The sequence below is a fragment of the Corella eumyota genome, chromosome 7, assembly GCF_963082875.1.
Source record: "Corella eumyota chromosome 7, kaCorEumy4.1, whole genome shotgun sequence".
NCBI classification, from domain to species: domain Eukaryota; kingdom Metazoa; phylum Chordata; class Ascidiacea; order Phlebobranchia; family Corellidae; genus Corella; species Corella eumyota.
In genome coordinates, this window is record NC_137496.1 from 10893162 (window position 1) to 10918393 (window position 25232).

The window sequence follows — 25232 nt, forward strand, 5'->3', positions numbered from 1 at the left end:
TTTTGTCCTTTTAATTTTAATCCTAAAAATCGAATACCTAAACTAAAAATTAACAATTTACATTAGGCCCTTACTAAAAAATCACTTTCCACCTAATAACTTTAACCAAACTGATTGTTTATTTAAATAATGGTGTTAAACAACATATTGTTATGACAACTGTCTATAACACATTTTTTATTGACATCATATTTTGTAGAAAATTAATCTGTTTTTATTGTAAAAATGAAAATTAGATTTTTTTGATTTTTTTTTTTTTTGAATCTAATAAATAATAGGATGTTATTATGAGTTGGTTTTTATTTGTTAAAATTTATATTAAAACGATTTTAGGTTGCATTGAAACAATCGACACAAAAAATATTTCTAGTACCACACAAAAAATAAAAAAAACGCCCACTTTAAAAAAAAGAATTAAAATTTAGTAAAATATGTGATCATTTTATTATATAGGTTATATTACATAAAGATAGGAAGTTATAGATAAAAGCGTTACAGTATATTTCCTTTTTATAGAACACAACGCTAAAAGTAGTTACACATATGTAACCTTGCTTTTATCACACATAAAACACAATATGTTAAACATAAAATAAAATTCACAGTATTTTGAAAAGCGCTTAAAACCATAATATATATGAACAATATTTATATATATATCTAATAACTGAATAAATAAATCTTAAAATAAAGGCACTTTTAAATATCACTAATTAATAGAAAATTTGAATAACATAATTCCAAATTATTAAAACAATTTAACACAGGGTTTTTAGTAATGTAAATTTATTCTAAAATTTAATTCATTAAAGGCAGAATTTGCTAGTTAAACTGACAAGCAAATTTAAATGATTAAAAATTGTTCTTTTTCAGTTAGTTTAGGTGATATAGGTTGTGTACATTTAACATCTTCAAGTATTTCTTTACTTTCTTCTTGATTTACTCCAACATAAGATGTTGATAACTAGAAATAGAAATGATAAATTAAATAATTGTATTAACATTTACACCACTACATCATTAAGTAACGGTTAGGGTTTGATTCCCACTGCTTCAATGCTTAACCATTTTTAGTTATGTTATTTTATATTTTTTTGGCTAATTCATCACTATATAGGGTTGGCTATTGTTAAGTTTCTATAAACATACTTAATAAGCAGATTTTACGCATTATAATTATGTTTATGAGTTAGTAGAATACTTAGTTTGATAGAAATGTGATCAAAACAGAACACTTACATTTTGTTTGGTTGATTGCTCGAGGGCATTAGCTAACTCCTTTCTAGCAAGTCGAATTACAAACATCATTAAAATTATCCCAACCACAATCTAAATTATAAAAATAATTTAAGTATTAGTACTTTAAAATATTTTTATGACTCGAGTTGATTTTTGCAGTTTGGAATATTATTAATTATATTTCCCCTATATTTAAGTTGATGAAGTATTTACTCAACGGGAGTTCATTCTGTTTTTAGCACCTTTTTTAAGGGTGCTACAGGATATGAGCAGTGGGAATTTGAACCAAGGACCTAATGTAGTGGTAGGGTTCTGACCACTACACCACACTGCCAACTTGTACGAGTATTAACTTAAATTACCTGCGCAAGGAAAATGAGATAACCTCCCGGTGTGTTTTGTTCAACGATTTCTTCCATCGATCTAAATTGAGATCCAATGTAACAGTTTAAAATCTGGGTTGGGAATAAGCCAATACTAGAAGCAAGGAGGTAGTACTTCATGTTTACATTTGACACCTACATAAATAAATGTGAAGTACTTAATGCTTAAGAGTTTAAAAAATTGTTAGGGTTGTCCTTTAAAACTATTTATTCTAAGGATTTTTTATATTTTTGGTGGTAATATTTTAAGTTGTTGGTTATACATTTTTATTAGACACTGTTAATTAGTATTGAAGATTGTTCTTTTTAATTACATAAGACACTTACAGCAAACAAGCCATTTTGAAATCCAAATGGAATTGGAGTTAATCTCGTTAAAGCGATAACTTTTAATCCCGAACTTCCATCTATAACTTGTAATATTGCTTCAACTTGGTCGAAATTTTGTCGACTTCTTAATAAATCCATTACGTAACTCGCAAAGTACTTTTTACAAATAATATGGGCAATCGTTACTCCAACCGTTACTGATAATATTACAACTGGTATACCGTATATAAATCCATACATATATCCAGCTGTTAGGTTTAATGGTAGGTAACCCCATAGCATAGGAAAAGATACGAGGGTAAATAAAACTATTAGAAAAAATATTGAAGTAACAGTGTCCATGTTGTCAATGTATTTTAGACCTTGTAGCAGCATTTCAGAGTCCTGAGTTATACTCCATAAAATAACAAAGGCAATGGTTAAAAATAAAGATAACCAGACTAACATACATTGTTGAGATCTACAGCATTTACATGGTGTAGACTCCTGCGTGGTATCGTTGCACTGCATATTAGAAATTTGAGCACAACATGATACTGTATCTGTATTTGTGTATTGTCCATACTGGCAGTAGGAAGGTAAAAATACTGTGGCACAAGGTATAAAAGGGTAGCAAAGTAGGTTTATTATACATGAAAATAAAGACTTTCCAGTTTCTATACAATTCTGTGCCCATGACATGCAGTTAGGTTTTTTGCAACAGGTTTGTTGAACACATGTTGTACCGTCATATTCGGATGTATAAGAGGTGCACAATGATTGGGTTTCAGGCTGATAGGTTTCTGAGATTTCATTTTTGATTTCTGCGTCAGTTACTTGTGTGGTACCAAATACCCTTGAAATGGGGGTATATACTTTGAGCACGTATTTCTCTGTTAATGCAAATCCATTCTTAATTGTTTCATTCAGCTTTTGCATACTGATTAAATCTGAAAAAAAATAAATGTAAAAAATAAAAAAAAAACCTAAAATAATATATCTGCTATATTTAAACCTGAGACTGTATGTGTAACGTTAGACTAAGAAACTATTTTTAGTTTTATTAAACAAACAAAAGCACACGACATGCTATTAATAATTGAATGACGTAAGAGTCATGTGTAACTTGATCGAAAACTTAGAAAATTTTTTGTTTACATTTCATTGGTGACGGATACAGTGTTGTCATCGTAAAATAATTTTAACAACTAGTATTTTTTAACTAAATATCCGTTTAGATCCCAATTTTATATTTGCATTCAATAAAAAACTAAACATAAGTTTTATAGAACCATTTTGGATATATATAAATGGACATTACTGTGTTGTTTTAGATAACTTTTTGTTGTTTTTTTAATGTCAATTGAAAGTTTATAAAACTGATTTATTTCAATAAATTTGAGTTAAATTAAAATTTTATTTAAGATTTAATTAATAAAAACGTTGTTAATTTATTTAATTCAAAACTTGTTTATCTTCTGATGTTTTATAATCTTTCTATGTAATTATTCACGCGAGGTCATTGGCTAAATTTCTAAATAAGTATTCAGGCTGGAGCTGGTCTCTTTTTTTCTCTTAGGCTAATTTATTTCGTGTTTGTAAAGAGTTAGTTCGCTTAGGCATGCATTTACTTTAGTGTTTAGGAGAAATGGTTAATCGTTTAAATTTGCTGTGCCTGTTGCTATCACGTTTCGCAATGGAAAGTTTTCGCATAAAAATTGTCGTAAATCTAAAAATTGGCAATTTTTTGCGAAGTGTTTTAGCGTTAGCGACTTTAAAACTAATTTTAAAATAATTAAGTAACTTTAGGATATGCTAAATCTATAAATAATTGTTAAACTAATTTGTAAGTCTGCCGGTACTACTTTGTAAGTCAGCCAGTCAACTAGTAGCCAGTTAGGTCAGCTAGTGTGTTTGTTTGAAACGCCAGTACGTGTTTTTAAATTATAATTTTTTTTTGTTATGTAACAAAGCGATCGGCCATTGACAAATGGTCTGATTGACCCATTCGTTTGGCGTCACTTACAATATAACGCATAATACAGATATAAGAATGTAAGAACCCATTATCTTGCCTTCGTGTAATAAATGTATTAATAGGCATATTATTTAATTAATTTATATTTTTTATTGTAATCTAAGTTTGTTTATTAATATATATGTATGGTCATTGAAATTTATTTAAGAAAATTATAACAAAATAGACAATTAAGATATAAACCCACCATTGCCTGTTTGTTTATTATATTATTATATTTTTATTTTAGATAGTTAATCTTAGTAACTAAATAGATTTGTATAAAAGGGAATTTTTTATTAAACAAGTAAATTAACAAGAGCAGAAGCAGTTTGGTCTTCGTGCTCTTGTGATTTCTTCTGGCTAGTTTTACTTGAATGGATCGCTGGCGTCATTTAGATAAAGCTGATTCGAAAGGAGACGTTAATTTAATTCGCAACAGCCCCCACCTCTTACAACAGGTAGAGAACTTTATAAATTCTACATTTTTTTATGTTTATAATTATAACATGCTGTTCATACAAATCTAATCCATTAACAGGATTTTAATTCACCTAATCTTTAGCCAAACTTGACTTAGGATGTGGTCTATTGTTATAATGTTTGTTTAAGTGTGTTTTGTTTAATTGTATGCCTGGATAGTAGATTATACAATGTTAGTGTCATGGTATAATAATTTAAGAGATTAATTGTTTTTAAGCTCAAAAGTTGTTGTTTATTTTAGAATCTTATGTAGGTCACCATTCCATTGTTCTGATAAAAGAGTTTTTTTTCTGGCTAAGTTGTAATAAACAATTTTTTTTAAAACAAGATAAGATAGTAAATTTTTTAACTCAGTTATGTTAAAATATAAGGTTTAGTTTAAAAATATTTAAGAAGGTGAGTTAAAGGAATATATCTGGTAATATTTATTTACATATTATATGTGCCTACATTTAAAAGATGTATTTATATATGTATATACCTAAAAAAATGTTTTTTTAATAACTTTATTGATAATGCATTTTTAGCTTAGATTAAAAATTAGATATTTTAATTTAGTTCAAGGTTATATAGGACAATTTTCATGTTTAAATACATGTATATATAGACAGTTTAATAAGTAAGTAATAATCAGAATTAGGTTTTAAATGGGTAATCTTAATTAAGATGTATTGGAAAATGATATTAGATACATATATGTATTCAAAGACCAATAAATTATGTTAAATTTTTAGTCTGAATAACCTATAGTGGCTTCCTGCTTCAGTTATGTTATGATTTAATGAATTACTTAGCAAAGGGTTTTATTGAAGCTTATGACTAATCACATTGTGTGTTTATAGTTGTTGTATAACCTAGATGTAAAGTTATGAATGAATATTTATGACTGTATTAATTGTGATGTTACACTAAAACAAAGTTCTTAAATTGGATTTTAATTTGTTATAAAAATATTTTTAATAAGCTGCAATTTATTAACTTGTATTCTTGTTATATTTAGAAACTAGCAAGTTTAAAAATCGACCGAAACTGTCGCTCGCTAAACTTTAACTCAAATAAGTTGGGAGTTAAATCGCAGGAGAATAACCCAAGGTAATGGTATATTTTACCCCTTATTTCTATTGAAAATCCATTGTTTTGCAATTTTTAAAAGACCCCCTCTGTATTGTATATATGGTAAATAGTTTTATTTTTTTTTAGAGTAAACCAAAATAAACTTAAATTTTTACAAAAAACGAAACATTTTTTTTAGCAACGTTACTGAGATGCACCCTACTACAAACAACACCAATACTGACTTTATCCCGCTCAATAAAGCTCATGACTTTCCTAGCAACAAGAAGAAGACAGACAATGGATCCTCCTCCCCTCCCCACGGAGGAAAGAAGAGGAGAGAGAACAGGGAGAAGGAGAACTCCAATGGTCCTCCGTGGGTGATGAGGAATTATTGTGCAGGGATGGTCGGGTACGTTGTTAAAAAAATCAGCAATTTTTTTGCAGATTTAACCGTTAAAATCAATTTTAACTTAACATATGACATTTTAAGACCGGTTTAGTAAGTATTCTAGGGCTAAATACATAAGTTAATCTTTTTGTGTTTACGTTTCAAATATACACTTATGCTTATTTTTTCAGATTTGACATTGATATAGTTTTAACATTGGTTATTAAAATTTTTACAGTTTCCATGAAGAAATTGAGGACTTCTACAACTACATGAGGCCTACTATAGAAGAGACAAGGATGAGGGAGATGGTTATTAAATCCGTGAAAGATGTTGTTATGAAATTGTGGCCGACCGCTAAGGTAAAGCTTAATATAATTGCTTTTTGTGTAAGTTTTAATGCACTAGTGATAGTCTATAGCCCTTCCTACGGTTGACATTTTAATTGTATTATTCTAAACCAATATTTACCCACCTACCCTAATATGCATTTTTGTTTATTTTGTAGGCTTATAAATTGGACTTACAAACATTAATATATCATCTTATAGGCTTTAATATTTATGTAGATGAATTTTTATTTTTTAAATTAACGATTGTTTTTAAATTGAGCATTTAGTTAGTTTTATTGCATGAAAGAATATGTAAATAACACACTTGTATTTTAATTAGTTTAAATATTTACGTTATTAATAAACTTTACAAAAACTTATCCTTCCAAATCTTAGACAGTTTCGATGTATTTTTGGTTTAACTGATTTTAAGATAATAGCCTGCAGCATAATGTTAGGCTTTCCAATTTTTTAAATAACTGATTGAATAAATTTTAAGATTTAAGTAAATTTGTGATTTGCCTGTTAGGCATTATTTGCATATGAACGAAAGGGGAATTTTTAATTGTATGTTGTGCAAAACACGTAAAAAAATGACAAAAGAAATCAAATTTCTTTTCATTGCTAGCGCTTTTAAATTTTTTCAAGCACATCAGTTTTGTGTTATTCAGCTTTAAATTGCATTTTAATTACACTATTTGATGTTTACAAAAACTAAAACTTTAACTTTAAATAGTTACCAATATAATTGGGTATTTACCATATTCTTATAAAAAGGTAAATTTTAATATTTTTGTTTTTTAGTTGGAGATTTTTGGAAGTTTCCGCACAGATTTATATCTTCCTACCAGGTATGCATTAACATTAAACCTATATACACAAACCTTATTTAATTAAAATTAACATTAAATAAACTATTTATTCATAAAAGGCCTATCCTAAATTAAATATGTAATTTATGAATTTTTTTTCTAATACAACATGATTATCTCATCCAGGGTTTCCAATTAATTTTTTTAATTCATCTTTACAGTGATATAGATATAGTTTTGTTTGGAGAATGGAAACACCTTCCTTTATGGACATTAAGAGAGGAATTGGTTAAACAGGGAATTGCTTTGGAAAGCTCCGTCAAAGTTTTAGATCGTGCCGCAGTAAGTTAATATATTTCAACATATTATTATCACCAAAAAAAATTCACTAAAAATTTTTTAAGCTGTATAAATTATTCAATCTAAAAAAAAACTTGGTTTTTCCTAAATTAACATAAAAATGGATTTTTTGTCAATATAGGTAAAAAAATGTTAAAAATTGTGTTAGTATAACTTGAAATTAGTTGTTGTTAGGTTGTTGAATAAATTATTGTTTTAACTTGTGCAAAAATAACAAACTTCTAGTGCAATGTGATTTTAAACTTAACAACAAACTGGCTTAATTGTTTAATTAATACATACAATTACTTTACAACACACCTAAATAGTTTATCTATTAGGATTAATCAAAATTTTATATATATACGCTAGTTCAATATTTTTCATTGTTTTTTTAGGCATTAAATAAATAAACAGTCTGATGTTATATAATATTAAATTCATAAATGTATTTTTAGAATTTACTTAAAATGCGTTGTTAAGTTTTAATTTAGTTTTATATTTTTTATTTTAGGTACCGATTATTAAATTCCATCATGCCGATACCTTAGTTAAAGTTGACATTAGTTTTAACATGAAGACGGGAATTCACGGTGTTAAATTCATAAAGGTTAGTTAATTTTTAACCTTAATTAAGTCACGCTAATTACTATTACAGTAAGGCAATGTAATTAGTCCTTTAAATTTTGCAAACTTTTTTTTTTTTAAGGGAATTGTGTTAAAAATATCGTTTTTAATTTCAATTTTGAAATTTTAGCATTTTTTTTATTATTTGCTTTAAAACCATAAAACAAACAAAACTAAAATCTTTATAGCGGGAAATTAAACTTGTTTAATTCTTGTTAAATTTTATGATATTTATTACATCCATAAACTAATTTATTAGCCATGTAACTTTTTTATCAATAACTTGATTTCATGTTAATTTAATTATGATCTTATATGGTTTTAACTTTAGTTAAATGCAAGCTCTTATTAGGAACCAATTTAACTAGGTTCTAAAAATAGTAGCTGCATATATTTTAAAATTGTTATATTCGTAATTGGCTGCCTTTTAAAAATACAAATTTAAGTAAAAAAATTTATGTATAAAAGCTAGTTTTAAAATATATGTATGTAACTTGTATTTCTTTATTTTGCGGGGCTATTTGCCTTAAGTATTTCAACAATATTAGTTAATTTAATGTTTATTTATTAATATTTACACAATTAGAGAAGTAAAGATGGTATATGCTTTCTATAAAGCAAACAAAAGTTTATACGCACTTTACAAAAAGATAATTAAACTGATGACGAATTATGTGCCAATTAAATTGTAATTAATCTTTAAAACTGAAATTCTTGGCAAATTATAGAATGATTGATGTACTTGGTTTCAAAATTCTATTCAATTAATTATCAAAATTGTATGATCATTATATTCTTTGCACATTTGTTTGATTGCAGATTGAGTTAATATTATTGTTAGCCTATTTTTGCTTACTATTGAATTCAATTTTTTTAACCAACTTGTGAAATTAATTTTTTACAAGTTTGTGAATTTAGTAATTTTCTGTATTTATTTATCCTCGATGTAGAAAGGTCTACTTTATGGTCTAAACATAAAGTAACAATTGTTACCCCAGTCTCGAGTTGACTTTGCTAGTTTGGGATATTATCAATAATAAAGCATGAAAGCAGTGGGGATTGAACCCAGAACCTCATGTAGTGAAGCTAAGTGTTCTAACCACTACACCAAGCTGTTACCACTTAATGTAATACAAGTTATGACAAATTGTCTTTAATTGAATATATTTTTTTTCCTCAGGAATTCCTTGAAAAATACCCCACTTTACCCAAGTTAATATTTGTACTAAAACAATTTTTATTGGTGCGGGATTTAAATGAAGTTTGGACAGGAGGTGTTAGTTCTTATTCACTTATTCTTATGGTTATCAGCTTTCTACAGGTTTGTATTTCAGTTTTTAAATTAAAAGTTGGTAAAAATGTTTAAATTTTTTGGGTCACTTTTTAAAAATAGCGTATAAATCAAGCTAGTCCAGTAATGTGGTATATACTGATCATGGCAGCAGACTATGAGCCACAGGGTTTTGGGTTTAAGCCTTCTTAAAGCCACACTTTTTACACTTGAGCCCAGCGTTTACAGATAGCTCAAACACGTCATAACAGCACACTCTTATTTAATAAAAATAAATTAATTTACTAACTTTGTATTTATTTTAAACAATTATTAAAAAAACTTTTTTTTCAGCTTCATCCCAGAACAGATGCTCGTCAGGGTAACGCCAATCTTGCTGTTTTATTAATTGAGTTTTTTGAGTTATATGGTCGCTACTTCAACTATCAAACTACCTGTATTAGAGTCAAAAACGGTGGAAAGTATTTACCCAAAGACGAGGTATTTAAAAATTGTTTTAATTATTTGTAAGTTTGGTTTATTTAATGATTATTCTGTTTTTAAATTTGGTTTTAGAGATTTTATTATTAATTTTTTATTTAAATATTAACTTAAAATAAAATGATAAATTTATTGTCATTTTATTACTACTAGTTGTTAGCCCGATGTATAGTCATGGTTTTTTTGTAATAATATAGTCACAACTTTTAAATAATATTTGCCTGTGATAATTTACCTGCACACCACAAACGGCAGTTTTTTTTTTATTGACCTAAAATCGAACAAACTTTTATTTGTATAATGTCCACTAAACTACAATATATATATTATTATTCATAATTTTTTCAATACTTTAACAATTTGATATAAAGTTGTTTAACACGCTGCTGGCAAATGTAAACAATCTATTGTTGTCTGATATTGGGGTCACTATGCAATTATTTGCTTAAACTTAAAATACCTCATGTTATATTGTGTTCAGTAATTTTCCAACGTTTTTTAAAGCAACCACAAATTTTTGCACCTGTGTTAAAAAAATTGTTTTAAGATTTAATCTTTTTAAAATTGCGACTTGGGGTTTCTAAATTATTTTTAAACATTTTTGAATAGCTTAAGGTGGTTATATAATGTTATATAATATTACTACCACATTTTGTATTAGAAATTTTTAAAGAATATTTTTCTATTTTGTACAAAATTTGTTTAAAGTTTTAATTACTGAACGAATGCCAAAAATATGTCAAAAATTACTTTTGTCTAGCAAATAAAAACATTAAATAATGTAACTTTATGTGGTAGACAAACATTTACACTAATTAAATGTATTTCTTAATATTTTAAATCTATATTTTTTTGTTTTTTTTAAATTGTGAAATATAATTTAACATTTATTTGCTTTTTTATGACAAATTTTTTTTTTAATTTTTTTTTTTTATATTTAAATAAAACAACTTATATTTAATTTATTTAGTTTCGTAAAAGTATGGAGGACGGATCGGCACCTTCTCTTCTTTCTATAGAAGATCCTCTTACTCCGGGTGAGTTTATTCAGTTAAAGTAAAAAATCCCCATAAAAAAAACATAAAAATCTTCACAAAAAATATCCATAAAAACAAAGTTAAAATATTTGTAATTTCTCTACAGGTAAGGACTTGGGCAGGGGATCTTATGCAGTTTTACAAGCCAAACAAGCATTTGAGTTTGCTTATAGGACTTTAACTTACAACATTTTACAAATCAACTACAACAAATATCATCCTGTCAGGTAAGGTTCTTGTTTATTTATTTTATACTTAAATATATGTAAGTTTTGTGTGTTATTGTATAGGTATATACAGAATGTTTAAATTTAATAAAAAATATTTAAATTGTAACACAACTTTAGGTCCTGGGTTTGATCCCCACCTTTTCTGTGTTGCAGCACCTTTTCAGGCAATTATAATCTATAATACCCCAAACTGCCAAAGTCAACTTAAGACGGGGTAACAAATGTTACTCTATGTTTAGGTCGTGAAGTTGACCTGCCCACATCAAGTATAAAAAAAGTATAACTAGTGGGGATCAAACCCAAGACCTCATATGGTGCTGTGAAACACAAAAAATTAAAAAAATAACTCAATGTTAATTTTGTTGTTCAGCCTCCTCAGTTCAATAGTGAATATAACCCAAGACGCAATCGAATACAGAAGCCTAGCCAGGCAGAGATGGGTGGAATATAGAGATGCACCTAGGATACCTCTTGGTAAGAGGGAATAAAACTAACTTTTATTGCAAAATTGGTCAAGTTAATTTATATTTAGTCAATATGACTTTAAAGAATTGTTTTTTGTATTTTTTGACATAAGATCTAATTGAAAAAATTAAATTTATTTATTATTTAAGAAATTTTAACATCAAAACTGCTTTTTAGATAATGTCGACAACGAACGTCTCCCTCACCCCCCCAGGTGTTCAACTGGGTCCTCGGGCTGCAGCACCCTTAGTGGTAAGTTTTATTTTATTAAATTTCAAATTTTTAATTTTTGAAAAAAAAATTTAAACAAATATTTTGTATATATATATTTAGCCTTATTCTTAGTTATAATTTGTTAATAAGGATTATCCATAACTATACATTTTCAAATAAGTTAAAACCCAATTAATTGTTATATCAATTAACATTAATTCACCGTCTTAACTTAATCCCTTTCTCTATACTTTAAAGCAATAATATCTGTTAGAGTAATGTGTGATATAAATAACTATGACCCCACTGCTAATTTAATGCTGTGATAACTGAGTGTTGATAACTGTATAGGTTACATAGCTTGGTATGACGAATTAATATGTAAGATCTATAAGAATTTTTGAATATGTAATTTCTATGCCTCTAACCTCTATAAATATTTGATAATGTTTACATGTGGATTTCTTGTTTAAAATTATTTGATTTATGTACTGTGAATTATAAGTTTATTTTATGTACAGATTTTTGGATATCTTTAATTTGGTTTTCCACATATTGACATGATTTTTTAAACAGTTTTAAATCAAATTTATTTTGTTTTAAGAAGTATTAATTCCTAAATTTTAAACTGTTTAAATACTATTATACTTAAAACTGTAAAACTACAAGGATTAGTAACTTTTGTGTATAAACTTAAAGACTTATTGGTCATTACTTGGATTATTTTTCCTAACATCTTAAAACTTAAAACATTGAAAATTACGAATTAATTATATTTTTTTACGAATTTTTTTTTTATTTTTTCAATAGTTTCGAGCACTGAAGAAGGGAATACTTCGGCAAGTTTTTCATCACCTGAAAATTCCTCACTTTCAAGTACAGACTCGGTCAGTTTAACAATTTAATTTTCTATCCTTTTTATTTTAAAAATTACTTTACTTTTTAAAGGCCTTTTTCATGTCTAATATGGGTATTTTGGTTTCTAAAATGGTAACCTTTTTCTTAAATGGTTAATTTAATTTCTAATGTGGGTATTTTTGGTTTCTAAAATGGTTATTTTGGCTTTTAAAGTGGATAATTTGGTTTGTTTTTTAAATGGTTTGTTTAGTTTCTAAAATGGTAACTTTACTTGTTTGAATAGTTAAATTGGTTTCTAATGTGGGTATTTTGGTTTCTAAAATGGTTATTTAAGTTTTTAAATGGTTATTTGGTTTTTAAAATGGTTATTTTAGTTTCTAAAATGGTTATTTTAGTTTCAAAAATGGTTAATTTGGGTTCTAAAATGGTTATTTTGGTTTCCAGGATTCAGACACCACCCCTCACCCTCCCTCCAACAAGAAAATATTCCCTCAACATTTCACCAACTCCAAGGTCAAACCCCGTGCTCGCTCGAGCGAATCGAAACCCTCCCTCCACGCTACCCCCCAGCACCACAAACTTAAAACCGAACGAACTCAATCAGCCGATAATAATAGTTCGCGGAATCGAAACAAAAATCGGATATCGCGAGATGTAATAAACAATAATGTTATTCCAAAAAGTCCTTCAAATAAAAATAAACAGTTCCAAAAACAAACTTCAGAAATTCCTGTGAAAACTATGCCAAAAGTTCCCGGTAAGTTTATAAAAATTTAAATTTTATTTTAAGAAAATTAAAGTTTTTAAACCCCATTTCATTTTTCCTTCTAGTACCCTTACGTAAGGTGTTTTACCACTAGGCCCTGGGTTTAATTTCCACTGCTCCTGTTCTGTAGTACCCTTGATTAACCACTAAAATCGATATAAACTCTTGCTAGGCCAACACTTGATTGGCAGCTTAATTATTAGGCAATTATAATTGATAATATCCCAAACTGGCAAAGTCAACTTAAGACTGGGTCAGGGTAACAAAAGTTACTCTATGTTTAGGCTGTAAAGTTAGTCTTTCTTACATCGAATGTAAGTAAATAAAAAATGGAATAATATAAAGGTTCATTAAAACTTAACACACTTTCATAAACTTTGTTTCAGACGACGACTTTGTTGTAAAAAAGAAAAGTTCCTCCCAAAATGAACCCAACAATAACTTTGATGTTCCAAACAATAAAACAAACAAACAAAATAGCGTAAGTTCGTTTTTTGTTAATTTAAAAAATGTTTCTAAAAATTTTTTTTTTTTTATAAATATTAACTTTTTTCCTCCAACAGAGAAGAGGAGGAAGATCCTCTCGTGGAGGACATCCAACGATCTCCCGCTCATCCCGAGAAACTTTTTCCGCTCGTACTTTCGCTCCTCATAACAGAAACCAATCAAGCGCGACAGAAAGATAGCTGAAGATATGCACCCTCTCACACCACCTAGTGGTTAGTTAGTTGTTTTTTTAATTCTTGATGCAATGACATTTTTGCAAATGTTTATTTAAAACACTGCTGTCCTTCTCATTCAAAAAAACGAAGAAAAAAAGTAGCATTAGATAGTTTACAGAATATTTTATTTATTTATCTATGCTGCAAATATTTTCTCTGCTAAGTATTTGAACTTTCAAAGGCAAGAACACTTTTTTAAAGTGTTTTTCTAGATTTCAGGAAATGTTACGAACAATTTTTCTCTGTTTTTTGTGCTGTGTAATTGTTTATTGTTTTCATATTTTAAAGTTACCAAAAAAAGTATTTTCTGTAGAACAAAAAAAAAAACTAAAATAGGGTGATCAAATTTTTGTGCCATTATTTGTTAGCGTTATGCATCACAAATTGGTTTATTAAATAAACCATTTGGCTTTTTGAACACAGCATTATTTATCATTTGAAGCACAACATAATTCACTATCTAATGACCTGTTAAACCTGCACTATATACTACTCTGACAACTTGATTAAAGTTTCATTTTTTTTCTAATTTTTTGTTGTTTTTTTTTCGTGTGGAACGGTTGAATGGCACACTGTGTTTTTTTTTCACCTTAATTTCTATGTTCTGGTAAATTCATTTAGTGTTGACTTGGTTGTATGTATAAGGCGTTAAATGGTTAATGTTTGATTATAAACGTTTAAAATTTGGGCTTACAAAAAATTTCAGTTTTTGAGTCATTTTTTTGAGATTATAATTTTTCGATTTTTGATTTTTGTTTGTTTTTTTAATAGTTTGCTTTACAATTTGGGCTTGGTTTTGGATGTATATATATCTACACCATTTTGTATTCTGCATTTTGAACTGGTAGTTTTGGGTATTTTAGTTTAAATGACTTAAATTTTCTGTAACTTCAACTTAACCAAATTTCAATGGTGCTTTATTTTTGAACAACTAGGTCTAAATACCTCATTTTTAAACTAACTTAAAAATTTTTTCACTATAAAAATTGCAAAAATTTTATGTTTTGATAATTCTAAAAACTTGAATATTTGTACAAAATGATTTGGGTGTATATTTACAATTGTGTAAAATTTTGTCGCGTTTTTTTCGGGTAATGAAATTAGACAAAAAAATGCAAATTTATTGATATTTTTAAGTTCTGTATTAGTATACTAAAAAAGCTGTAAAATTAAAACCCATTTTCGCAATGGAATTAAAAATCATTTAAATTGTCAATAATTTTGTACATATTGTTATTTTATTGCTTTACAATTGATGGGCTATCTTGACAGTATGAAATTTAAAGGTGTATTTATTTAGTGCAGTTTATTTCAGCATCACTATTGAAAATCATTCAAAATTTGTGCTACTTAATAGAATTTTAATGCACCATTTCTTTAAAAGCCAATTTAAACATTGAACAACATATGTAAAGTACTTGAATTGCGAACTGAACTGTATTTGTTTCACTGCTGTTTTTTCACGTAAGCCTTACTAATGTAAAATCATGACTTTTGTCATTTCATATTAAAAGCAAATTTTTTTTTTCTACTGGTGCATATTTCAGTACCGAATTTTTGTTAGACTCAGCCACTATCTGACGTTCTTTCTTATTTGTGTGCTGCCATTTTATTATTACTTATATGTTTTCGTGTAATATGCCTATTGCCTTTTGCGTTGTTAGCTAAAAAAAGTTCAAAAAGATAAAAAAAAATAATAATTTACAAAAAAATTATACAATACAAAATTTAAAAAAATATGTCATGTTGTTTTTATTTAAAGAAGTTAAGTTAGTTTAATAGTTTATATTGTTACAAGTTTACTTGTGATGATAAAAGATATACCAGAAAACTTTTCAAGTGTTTGTTTTTATTGGGAATTGAACTTGCGACCTAATTTTGTTAGCGATCAGTTTATATTCATTAAAAAAATGACTCTTTAAAAAAGCATTTTTGCTTTTATTCTGTTTCTAAAAATTAATTTAAAAGGGTTTGTTACAACAAATATATAATGAAGTTATCACTGTCTAACTTTTGCTAAAACTTCTTTACTAATTAAGCAACAAAAAGGCATCAAATTTTTTTTTAATTTGTTTGAGGATAAACTAAGGTAGGAAACTTAAAGTGTTAATCTTAAAAATCAATTTACTTTTATAATCAATAAATATAATTAAAGTATTTAAAAATGTAGAACTAAATACGTTTTATCATTTAAATAAAATATTTAAAATTAAATAAAAATTGGGACAAAATTTATCGGTAAACACTGCACTGCAAACGGTTTTCAGTGGCAGTTGCGCGAAAAGTCAAACAGAAATTTTCGTTGTTGACATTTTTGTTAATTTGTCTTGTTAAATTTTACGGTTGTCAGTTGGAGTTATACTAGTTTGTTCTGCGTATAGGAAGACCTGAACTTATACATTAAGATTAATAACAGCTAAGTAGGGTACGGATAATTTATTAAAAGCAATTTGCTAGTCTTTAATTTGTAAAAAAGTTACGCACTTCTGTTTTTTTTTTTTTTTAATTAATCATTAAATATCGAATGTGTTAGGAGATGTAAAAAATTGCACTTTTTTAAGATATTTATTCGAATGTTGTTGCAGGTTTTATTAAGTTAAAATGAGGTTTACTTAAAAACAATGATGGATAAAATCTTAGATCAATTGTTGATGCCTCCGCCTACTTCTACGGGTTTGCAGTTGGGAATAAGTCAATTTAACTCACAAGAATCTCCAAAGGTAAACTAGAAAACTAAATTATGTTTTTGTATTTTATTAATTTTATTGGTTTAGTAGTAAGAACACATGACTTTACTATAAGGTCATTGATTTGATTACCACTGCTTTCTTAATGTAGCTTTCTTGAATAAGTTGTTATAAACAGTATAAACTTCTGCTAAGACACAAACACATTAGCAGCTTCATTGTCTGACAATTACATTCACTAATATACAAAATTGTTAAAGTCAACTTGACACTTGATCAGGGTAACTAGTGTTACTCTGTCTGTCTGTGTTTAGAAAAGTTAAACTTCTCATATTGAGGATAAAAAAATAAGTTGTAGGTTTAATTGTTTGTGGGATAGTGAATCTATTGCAATTTGAGTATTATATATAACTTGTTAAATATAAATACAGAACTTGAGTGGATTAAGTCTTGATCGCAGTCACAACTCTTCCTCAACGACAAACAGCAGTAGTAACAGTAGTTGGCTCTCTGAGTCCTCATGTGGTTGTCATTCTCCAAGGACTAATTCTAATAAATCTTCACTTGTGTTTTATAGAAAATCAATTCTTCCACCAATGGTAAGCAAACTTCTTCGTAAAAGAAAGACCATTCTTACTAGTAAATAGCTAACTCTACAGTTGGAATTTTAATTATTGTATTATGTTTGCAAATTTTAACAAATATTTGCCAGTGATAATTTACCCCCGCACTACATAATGCCATTTTTATATATTTTGTAGGCCTATAAGTTGGTCGTACAAATATGTGGTGTCCATAAAGCCACACTCTATAAAGATAAGATAATTTTATTTTATAGATGTTTGAATTTTCTTTTAGTTATGCTCTGCATCAAGATCTGAGATGCAAACTTACAAAAACAAAGCAATCGAAAAAGAACAGAAACGAAAAATGAAATCAAAAAGAAATTTGCTTTCAAGAGTTGAAGCAATTTTGTCAAGTGTTGATGTAAGAAAACTTAAACTTGACAATTGTCATAAATATTGTAAAATATCATAACTGACTGGGTTGTTAAGTGTTTAAACACTTGGCTTCATGACCTTGGGTTTAATTTCCACTTTGTTAATGCTGTAGCACCTTATGTAAAGCAAAATTAACAGTATGAACTTCTTCTAATCCTGCACTTAAAAACTGGCAAAGGCAACTTATGACTGGGTCAGGGTAACAAATGTTATGCTATGTTTAGGCTGTGAAGTCAACCTTCTCACATTTAGGATATATTTGTACAAAAATGTGTTATTAAAATATTCAACATTATTTTTTTTTAGATTAATACCCAAAGTACCGAAGAAATCACTGATGATATCGAAGCTGAGCAAAAAAATAATACAACAGAATCACCAAAATCTATTACAGAGCCTGAAACAGTTCCAGAACTTCAAGATATTGATCCAATAGTGTCAGGTTAGCTTTAACAAACATGTTATTGTAGGTTTTAAATTATTTATTAACTTACTCACACAAATTGGTGTTTGTTTATTAATTATTAATTTTGTATATTATATCAATATTAAACTAAATAAACTAAAGCATTACAACCCAAATTAACAATATTAAAATTAGAAACTTAAATATTTATATCATAAAACCTTACAGTTCTTTTTGTATTTAGTAATTCTTTATATGAACTTTGTATTTTTTAATTTTTATTTGAATAGAAAACTTTGAATCTTCTGTTACTTCAACCCAACCTGAGGAACAAAAAAGCTCAAATTGTTCACAAAATAATTCCGAAACCATGGCAACAGAAGAATCCACAAACAGCTCTTCTACCCCTTCTAGTGATGAAGAGGATGATAATTTTAGAGAAGACGCATACAGACGAAGTCTTCAAAATCTTCTCCAAAAATCAATGAACGAAAGTTTAAATAATTCTACAGTTACCGAAACAACAGAAACAACAACTATAGTCAACAAAGGTATATAACATTTTTTTTTATATATATCTTTATCCTCGATTTGGAAAGGTTGAATGTGCGACCCAAACATAAAGTAACATCAGTTTACTCCGACCCAGTCTCGGGTTGCTTCTAGCAGTTGGGATAATGTACAGATTATAATCGGCCGGTAATTATGCTGCTGATTAAGTGCTGGCTCAGCAGGAGTTCATACCGTTTATAGCGCCTTACTCAAGGGCACTACAGCATGAGATCAGTGGGGATTGAACCCACGACCTCATGTGTGGTGTAGCAAGAGTTCTTACCACTACACCACGCTGCCTGGTTACATTAATTTAAAAAAATGTCAGTGTAAATTATGTTTTTTGAATTTTATTTTAAATTTATTTTAGAAATGATTTTATTTCGGTTAAGGGGTTTACTTGTAATGGTATTGTTGGTCATTGATAAAGTTACTTTGTTTATTTTGGAGGCCTATATATTGGATATACTTATATATTATATTTACTAAGCTCCATTATATTAATATTATTTTATTTATTATTTTCAGTGACTTCATCAGCATCATCATCTGTAGAAACAAACAATTGGGCTGAAAATACCTTAGCAACTGTGGTCCCTAACAACAACACATCATCTTCCATAGCAACAACAACCCATGACGACGATCTTATATCGGAGACAACCACTGCAAGTTTTTTGGTGGATTCAATATTGGATGAAGTAAGAAAGGAATTATCGTTATATTCTACACAACATATTCCGATCCAAACCAGCAACATTTTGGATACAAACGAACAAAGTTTAAGTGAGCACTCTAGTCATAAGAGCTGTGATTTATCGCAGAGTACAGTTGTATTACCACAACCACAAGTACCAACCGATTACCAAAAATTACCACTTTTGACCACAAACAACCAAAGTACTATAAAACCATCTGAAAATAATCAAAGTTCACCAATTAATGTTCAAGATTCTGAAAATCAAAGTGCCTCTGATGACCAACCAAATATTTTATCTCAAAATTTCCATTTAAGTGCTACAGACCATATCAATGATGCCTTAAACTTAATTAACACCAAATTAACTTGTAATTCACCTCGTGACAATACCCCATTGTCTCATCACAGTACAAGTTATGATGCAACAATGGGTTCCTTTCATGACATGTCAATGACGTCTGTAACACCTGAGACTAATAATTTGATGCAATCGTACAAAAACGTTCTCGAAAAACAAGAGGTAAGATCTTTTAAATTTTATTATTTCCTTTTTTTTTTTTGGGTCTTAATGTCTATAATGCTATATGTCAAGATTTTACTTTTTATATACCTATTTATTGGTATGGTAAGGTCGACTTTACAACCTAAACACAAAGTAACATTTGTTACCCTGACAAAGTCTTGAGTTGCCTGTGGCAGTTTGGAATAATATAGATTATAATTACTCGATAATTAGGCTGTTGATTAGGTGCCGGCTCATCAAGAGTTTATACTCTTTATAGCGCCTTACTCAAGGGTACTACTGCATGAGGGCAGTGGGGATCAAACCAAGGACCTCGTGTAGTGAAGCCAAATTTTTTGACCATTACACCATGCTGCCAGATCAATTTCAAAACTTATTTTTTAATTACAGAATGAACAAAACTCTGAAAATATTAAAGATTCTCCTGAAGTATTTTCATCAGGTTGGCATTTTTAATTAATGCCTTTAAAGTTTAAACCATTATTGACTTTATATAGCCTATATTAATTTCAATAAATTGTAATATTTAGATGATCCAACTAAGAGCACTGAGAGCAGTAAGGAGAAGAGTGGGAGGAAAGGAGAAAGAGTGAGGAGCAATTCTTATTCCATTGAAGCTCCATCACCTTTGCTTGTAAGCTCAAGAGATTCTCATACGTGAGTTGAACTTATATTTAAAAATATATATATTGAGATTTAAAAAAGTAGGTTATTTAAGTTCAAATGGTGACAACCTACAGTAGCTTTGTGTGGTGGTCAAAGCTCTTAGCTTTACTACATGAGGTCCTGGGTTTTTTTCCACTGCTTGCATGCTGTAGCTCGTTGATTAAGGCGCTATAAACTGTATAATCTCCTGTTGAGCCAGCACTTATCCGTAGTTTGATTATCGGGCAATTATAATCTGTAATATTCAAAACTGCCAAAGTTAATTCGAAATTGGGTCAGGGTAACAAATGTTACTCTATGTTTAGGCATGAATTAACCTTTCCACATCGAGGATAAATAAATATAAATAAATGAAAATAAAACTTTTTACAGAATAAGCTCAGTTCAAGCTGACACCGACAACTGTTCGGACACAACCAGTTTATTTTCACATGAGGTCAAACGAAGGTTGGAGATGCCTTCCGACTCCGAGGAAAGCTCTGTTTCTTCGAGGAACAAACAATATGACATAACAAGGAGCAGGAGTTATGACATCACTAATAATAACTCCCAATCAATAAGTAAGATTCGTCAAAAATCATTTTTTAATCAAATTTAAAAAAAAATATTTTTATTAAAATTATCACAAGGTTAAATAAAGAATTGTATTAATACAAATATAATTTTTAATATAAATATCATTGTTTGAATTTAGTTAGTGGGTTAATGTTGGTTTACATTTAGGTAATGAATTATCAGGAGATTATTACAAGAAAATAGAGGAACATCATCGAAAGGAATTAATGGAATTACAACTTCAGCATGAAAAACAATTATCACAACTTAAACAGGTTGGTTTATTATTTATGCAAGTATACTATAATTAAACTTGCAGCATGGTATGGTGGTTAAAACCATTGGCCTTACTTACTACATGAGATCCTGGGTTTAATCCTTACTGCCCTCATGCTGTAGTGCCCTTAGGTAAGGCGCCCTTTATGGTATGAACTTCTGCGCAGCCAGCACTTATTTAGCAGAGACTTGGTCGGGGTAACAAATGTTACTCTATGGTAAAAGTACAAAAATTAAGATTTTAAAATTGCTAAATTGCCCTTTTTTTTAAATGTAACAACAAATTAAATATAACAATAAAACAATATTTCTTTAAGTAAGGTCATAAAAGGTCTTGTGCCTATTTAGCTAATTATATTAGTAAGCCTAAACTACATTAGTACTAATGTAATAACATGGATTATAGGTGCTTTAAGCTTAGGCAAACATAAATAAGCATATACATGGTATATAAATGTAGTTTAAACTTTTGTAATGTTAGGAATAGAATAATAAACTTTTGTTTAACAGTTTAAATATTTTTTATTTAATTTTTTTTTGACAGCAATTAGTCCAGGGTGAACCTGCCTTAGAAAGTTCAATTGAAACTATTGAAAGCATGAGTTTTAATGACTTGAACAAAATAAAGAAATCTTCAAAGAATCAGGTAATTAGAATTTGTTTTATTTTGCAACTTTTGCTATTTTTTAATGTAAATATATATATAGTGAAAATTAGGGTTAAAATATAGATTTTACTAAATGTAAATTATATTTGGGCATTTTGGCTTAAAAAAGTGCTTGCTTTAGATATACTATTTAATTATTATCATAATACTGTTGCAACTTTTAACCAATATTTGCCCGCAATAATTTACCCGCAATAATTTACCCATATAGCATAAATAGCATTTTTTTATAAGTTGGGCACTCATTTATTTAATTGTCCACTAAACTTTATTATATATAGATTAATATTTGTACAGTTATATTACTAAATGGCTTAATTGTTATTAGGTTATGGATAAAGAAATGCATTTAAAATGGTGCAAACTATCAGCTCTTATAAAAGGATATTTAACAAGAAGATTACTTAGAGCCAGACCTGTTCAAAACATCATGAAAACTATAAGAGTAAGTAAGACTTTATTATAATTTTTTAACTTATACCTTAACTATATCTAACAATTAATTTATTCTCAATGTGGGAAGGCCAATTTTGCAGTTTAAACATAGAGTAATATTTGTTATCCCAATCCCAAATTGACTTTGGCAGGTTGGAATATTATAGATTATAATTGCTTGATAATTAAGCTGCTGATTAGGTGTTAGCTTAGCAGGAGGTTATACCAGTTACAAGCCTTTCTCAAGGGCACTACAGCCCGGAGGCACTGGGGTTCGAATCCTTGACCTTATGTGTGAATCCTCGACCTTATTTATGATCGAATCCACGACCTTGTTTATGGTGTGGGTTACTACTGCATGGAAGCAGTGGGGATCAAACCTACGACCTTATGTGCTGTCCTCATTATTCCACACCACTAGTTTGTACATTAATAATACTTTTATTAAAATATGACATTCTCAGGACACTAGTAAAACAATTTTGTCGATCAAAAGTGAGGGAGATTCTAACACGAAACCTGATGCCACTTTGCTGCGAAGATTATTCCTACAGGTAAGTCTTGAAATCTTTAGGTTAAAATGTTAACATTTAAGTAATTGTTTTTAATCTATAAATAATAGAGCTTGGGTGATATATTAAACAAACAAGCTAAATTTGGTTATTAAAATTAAAAATATATTTATCTTTTATTCCAAATTTTTTTTTGAAATGCTTTTGTTATGTTATGTAATTTCTGTTTTTAAACCTACTTATTTTTTTATGAATTAACATTTGAACATTTCCTTTTATTTTCCACTTAGTTGGAAGCAGCATTGTATGAGTTTCATGAAACCTTCTTTGATACAACTGTACAAGAAAGAATTTCTATTATTGCTCGTTCACAACTTGCTGAAAGTAAAGAAAAAAACAGACTAAAACAGGTACAATAAAGTTTATTAAATAAACTAATAGTAAAAAAAAAAAAATATTTGGCTTTTCTACTTAATATCATTGGTTTGATCCTTACCGCTTTCATGCTGTAGTGTCTTTGAGTAAGATGTTTTACTTGTACAAAATTTGTGCAGCTAAAAAAAACAGCAGATTTATTATCGAGCAATTCCAGTTAATAATATCCTTAACTACCAAAGTTACATAAAGACTGGGTTAAGGGTAACAAATGTTGATTTTAGGCATAAAAATAATTTTTTTTTTAAATCTTGTTTATGTTTTCTATATAGGAAAGCTCAACAGTGATTCCCCAACAACGATTATCGGCGGCAACTCTGAAATCTATGGAACGAAAAAGGTTGGAACGAAAGTCGCACACCATGACAAACAAAGTGCCACAGAAAGATGTAAATAATTTAATACTTTAATGTTTAAATTACTAGCAACTCACTTAAAAAAATTAAAGAAGTAGTGGAAATTAGAATATTGTGTTGTAAAGCTACATACCAAAAACTCTGCAAAACTTTGTGTTTTATATATTTATTTATCCCTGTGTGAAAAGGATCTAAACATAGAGTAACATCAGTCACCCTGACCCAGTCTTAAGTTAACTTTGGCAGTTTGAAATATTATTGATTAAATATGCCCGATAATTAATCTGCTGATTGGTTTTTGGTTTAGCAAAAATTTGTACTCTTTATTGGACTTTTAGCATGAAGGCATTGGGAATCGAACCCAAGGCCAATGAAGTAAAGCCAAGTTTTCTAACTTTACCTAGCTTAAAATAAAACTAAATTGCTTTATTTATAACCAGGTCAAAAGTAAGATCTCTTACATTTGGAAAGATGACAAACCTAAGAAAAAGTTAAACAAACCGCAACAGAGTCAAGAAAATCGGAAGAAAACGCTAAAAAATTCTGTTTCTGGAAGGCCGTTGTTAAATAAAAACATCCTAGCTAGTTATACTATGTCTCCTATTGTCCGATAACTTCTATTCGTCTTTAATTTGGTTGTTTTGTTGTTGTTAGAATTTAAATAGTAATGGATTTTTTGTTTGTTTCAGCATTTTGTTTTAAAAAACATTTTTTGTTTTTGAAATGTTATTAGAAAGTTTTTGTATTATTACCTAGAAGTAGTTTTTTTTTAATTCTTCATTTTGATTTTTGTTTCTTAATTTTGTTTAAAAACTCTTTGTTCTAAGGTGTTTAAAAAAAGAAGCATCCTAAATTAAATTAAACCGAGAATTAAAATGCAAATTGGTAAATCATAAAATAAGTTACTATGTGCCAAAATTGGTCTTTTTTGCTGCTAAAAATATCTTGTCAAATCTTTTTAAAACTATTATACCTATATATTATCAACCATATATCATTATATCTTGTAGTTAAGCTGCTAGCTGTACTTTCAACATAGTTTTTTTGTGAATTTATTTTTGTAGAGTTGATATTACATTTAGTCGATTTTGTACTGTAGTTTTGTATTGAAACTTCTTTAATATATACATTGTTTTTTTGTAAGTCTGGGTTAAGTAATTCAGGGAATTTACATATAATATTACTAGTCAAAAGTTTGGCTGAACTATTTCCTTTTGCGGAAATTACGTAATTTTGTTTCTCTTGTAGGGGTTACTTTATCCGTATATTTTTTGTATTTGCGATTTAAAAATATTTGGAATCACTATTTTTTATGATTATTCGCCTAAGCAAAACTCTCTGACAGAAAGAGTGTGGTAAATGTCGTCAGACAACATGAAGTTTAGTGCCTTTAATTGAACTTGTAGAACAGACT

At 28.4% G+C, this 25232-nt stretch overlaps 3 protein-coding genes across 3 annotated transcripts; 2 read left to right on the forward strand and 1 right to left on the reverse strand.

Annotated features, from left to right (window-relative positions):
- Positions 1-301: 301 nt before the first annotated feature.
- Positions 302-2875, reverse strand: LOC145759636 (transmembrane protein 64-like). Its single transcript, XM_082573483.1, has 4 exons — positions 1950-2875; positions 1602-1757; positions 1240-1329; positions 302-964 (listed from the first exon to the last, which is right to left on the reverse strand). The coding sequence occupies exons 1-4, from the start codon at positions 2868-2870 to the stop codon at positions 845-847; spliced, it is 1287 nt and encodes a 428-aa protein (XP_082429609.1). The 5' UTR covers positions 2871-2875; the 3' UTR covers positions 302-844.
- Positions 2876-4206: 1331 nt separating this feature from the next.
- On the forward strand, positions 4207-15760 carry LOC145759072 (uncharacterized). Its single transcript, XM_082572805.1, has 17 exons — positions 4207-4409; positions 5432-5523; positions 5684-5896; positions 6114-6237; positions 7012-7058; positions 7241-7361; positions 7873-7968; positions 9166-9306; positions 9610-9756; positions 10727-10793; positions 10900-11020; positions 11394-11497; positions 11666-11740; positions 12512-12588; positions 13004-13316; positions 13712-13806; positions 13889-15760. Exons 1-17 carry the CDS (start codon positions 4326-4328, stop codon positions 14009-14011), a joined length of 2040 nt encoding a protein of 679 aa, XP_082428931.1. The 5' UTR covers positions 4207-4325; the 3' UTR covers positions 14012-15760.
- Positions 15761-16630: 870 nt separating this feature from the next.
- On the forward strand, positions 16631-25029 carry LOC145759348 (uncharacterized). The gene is made up of 16 exons (XM_082573155.1): positions 16631-16767; positions 17166-17333; positions 17593-17721; positions 18042-18177; positions 18432-18692; positions 19222-19913; positions 20307-20358; positions 20447-20573; positions 20955-21142; positions 21306-21412; positions 21958-22059; positions 22409-22525; positions 22980-23069; positions 23318-23437; positions 23735-23851; positions 24259-25029. Exons 1-16 carry the CDS (start codon positions 16669-16671, stop codon positions 24430-24432), a joined length of 2679 nt encoding a protein of 892 aa, XP_082429281.1. The 5' UTR covers positions 16631-16668; the 3' UTR covers positions 24433-25029.
- Positions 25030-25232: the final 203 nt, after the last annotated feature.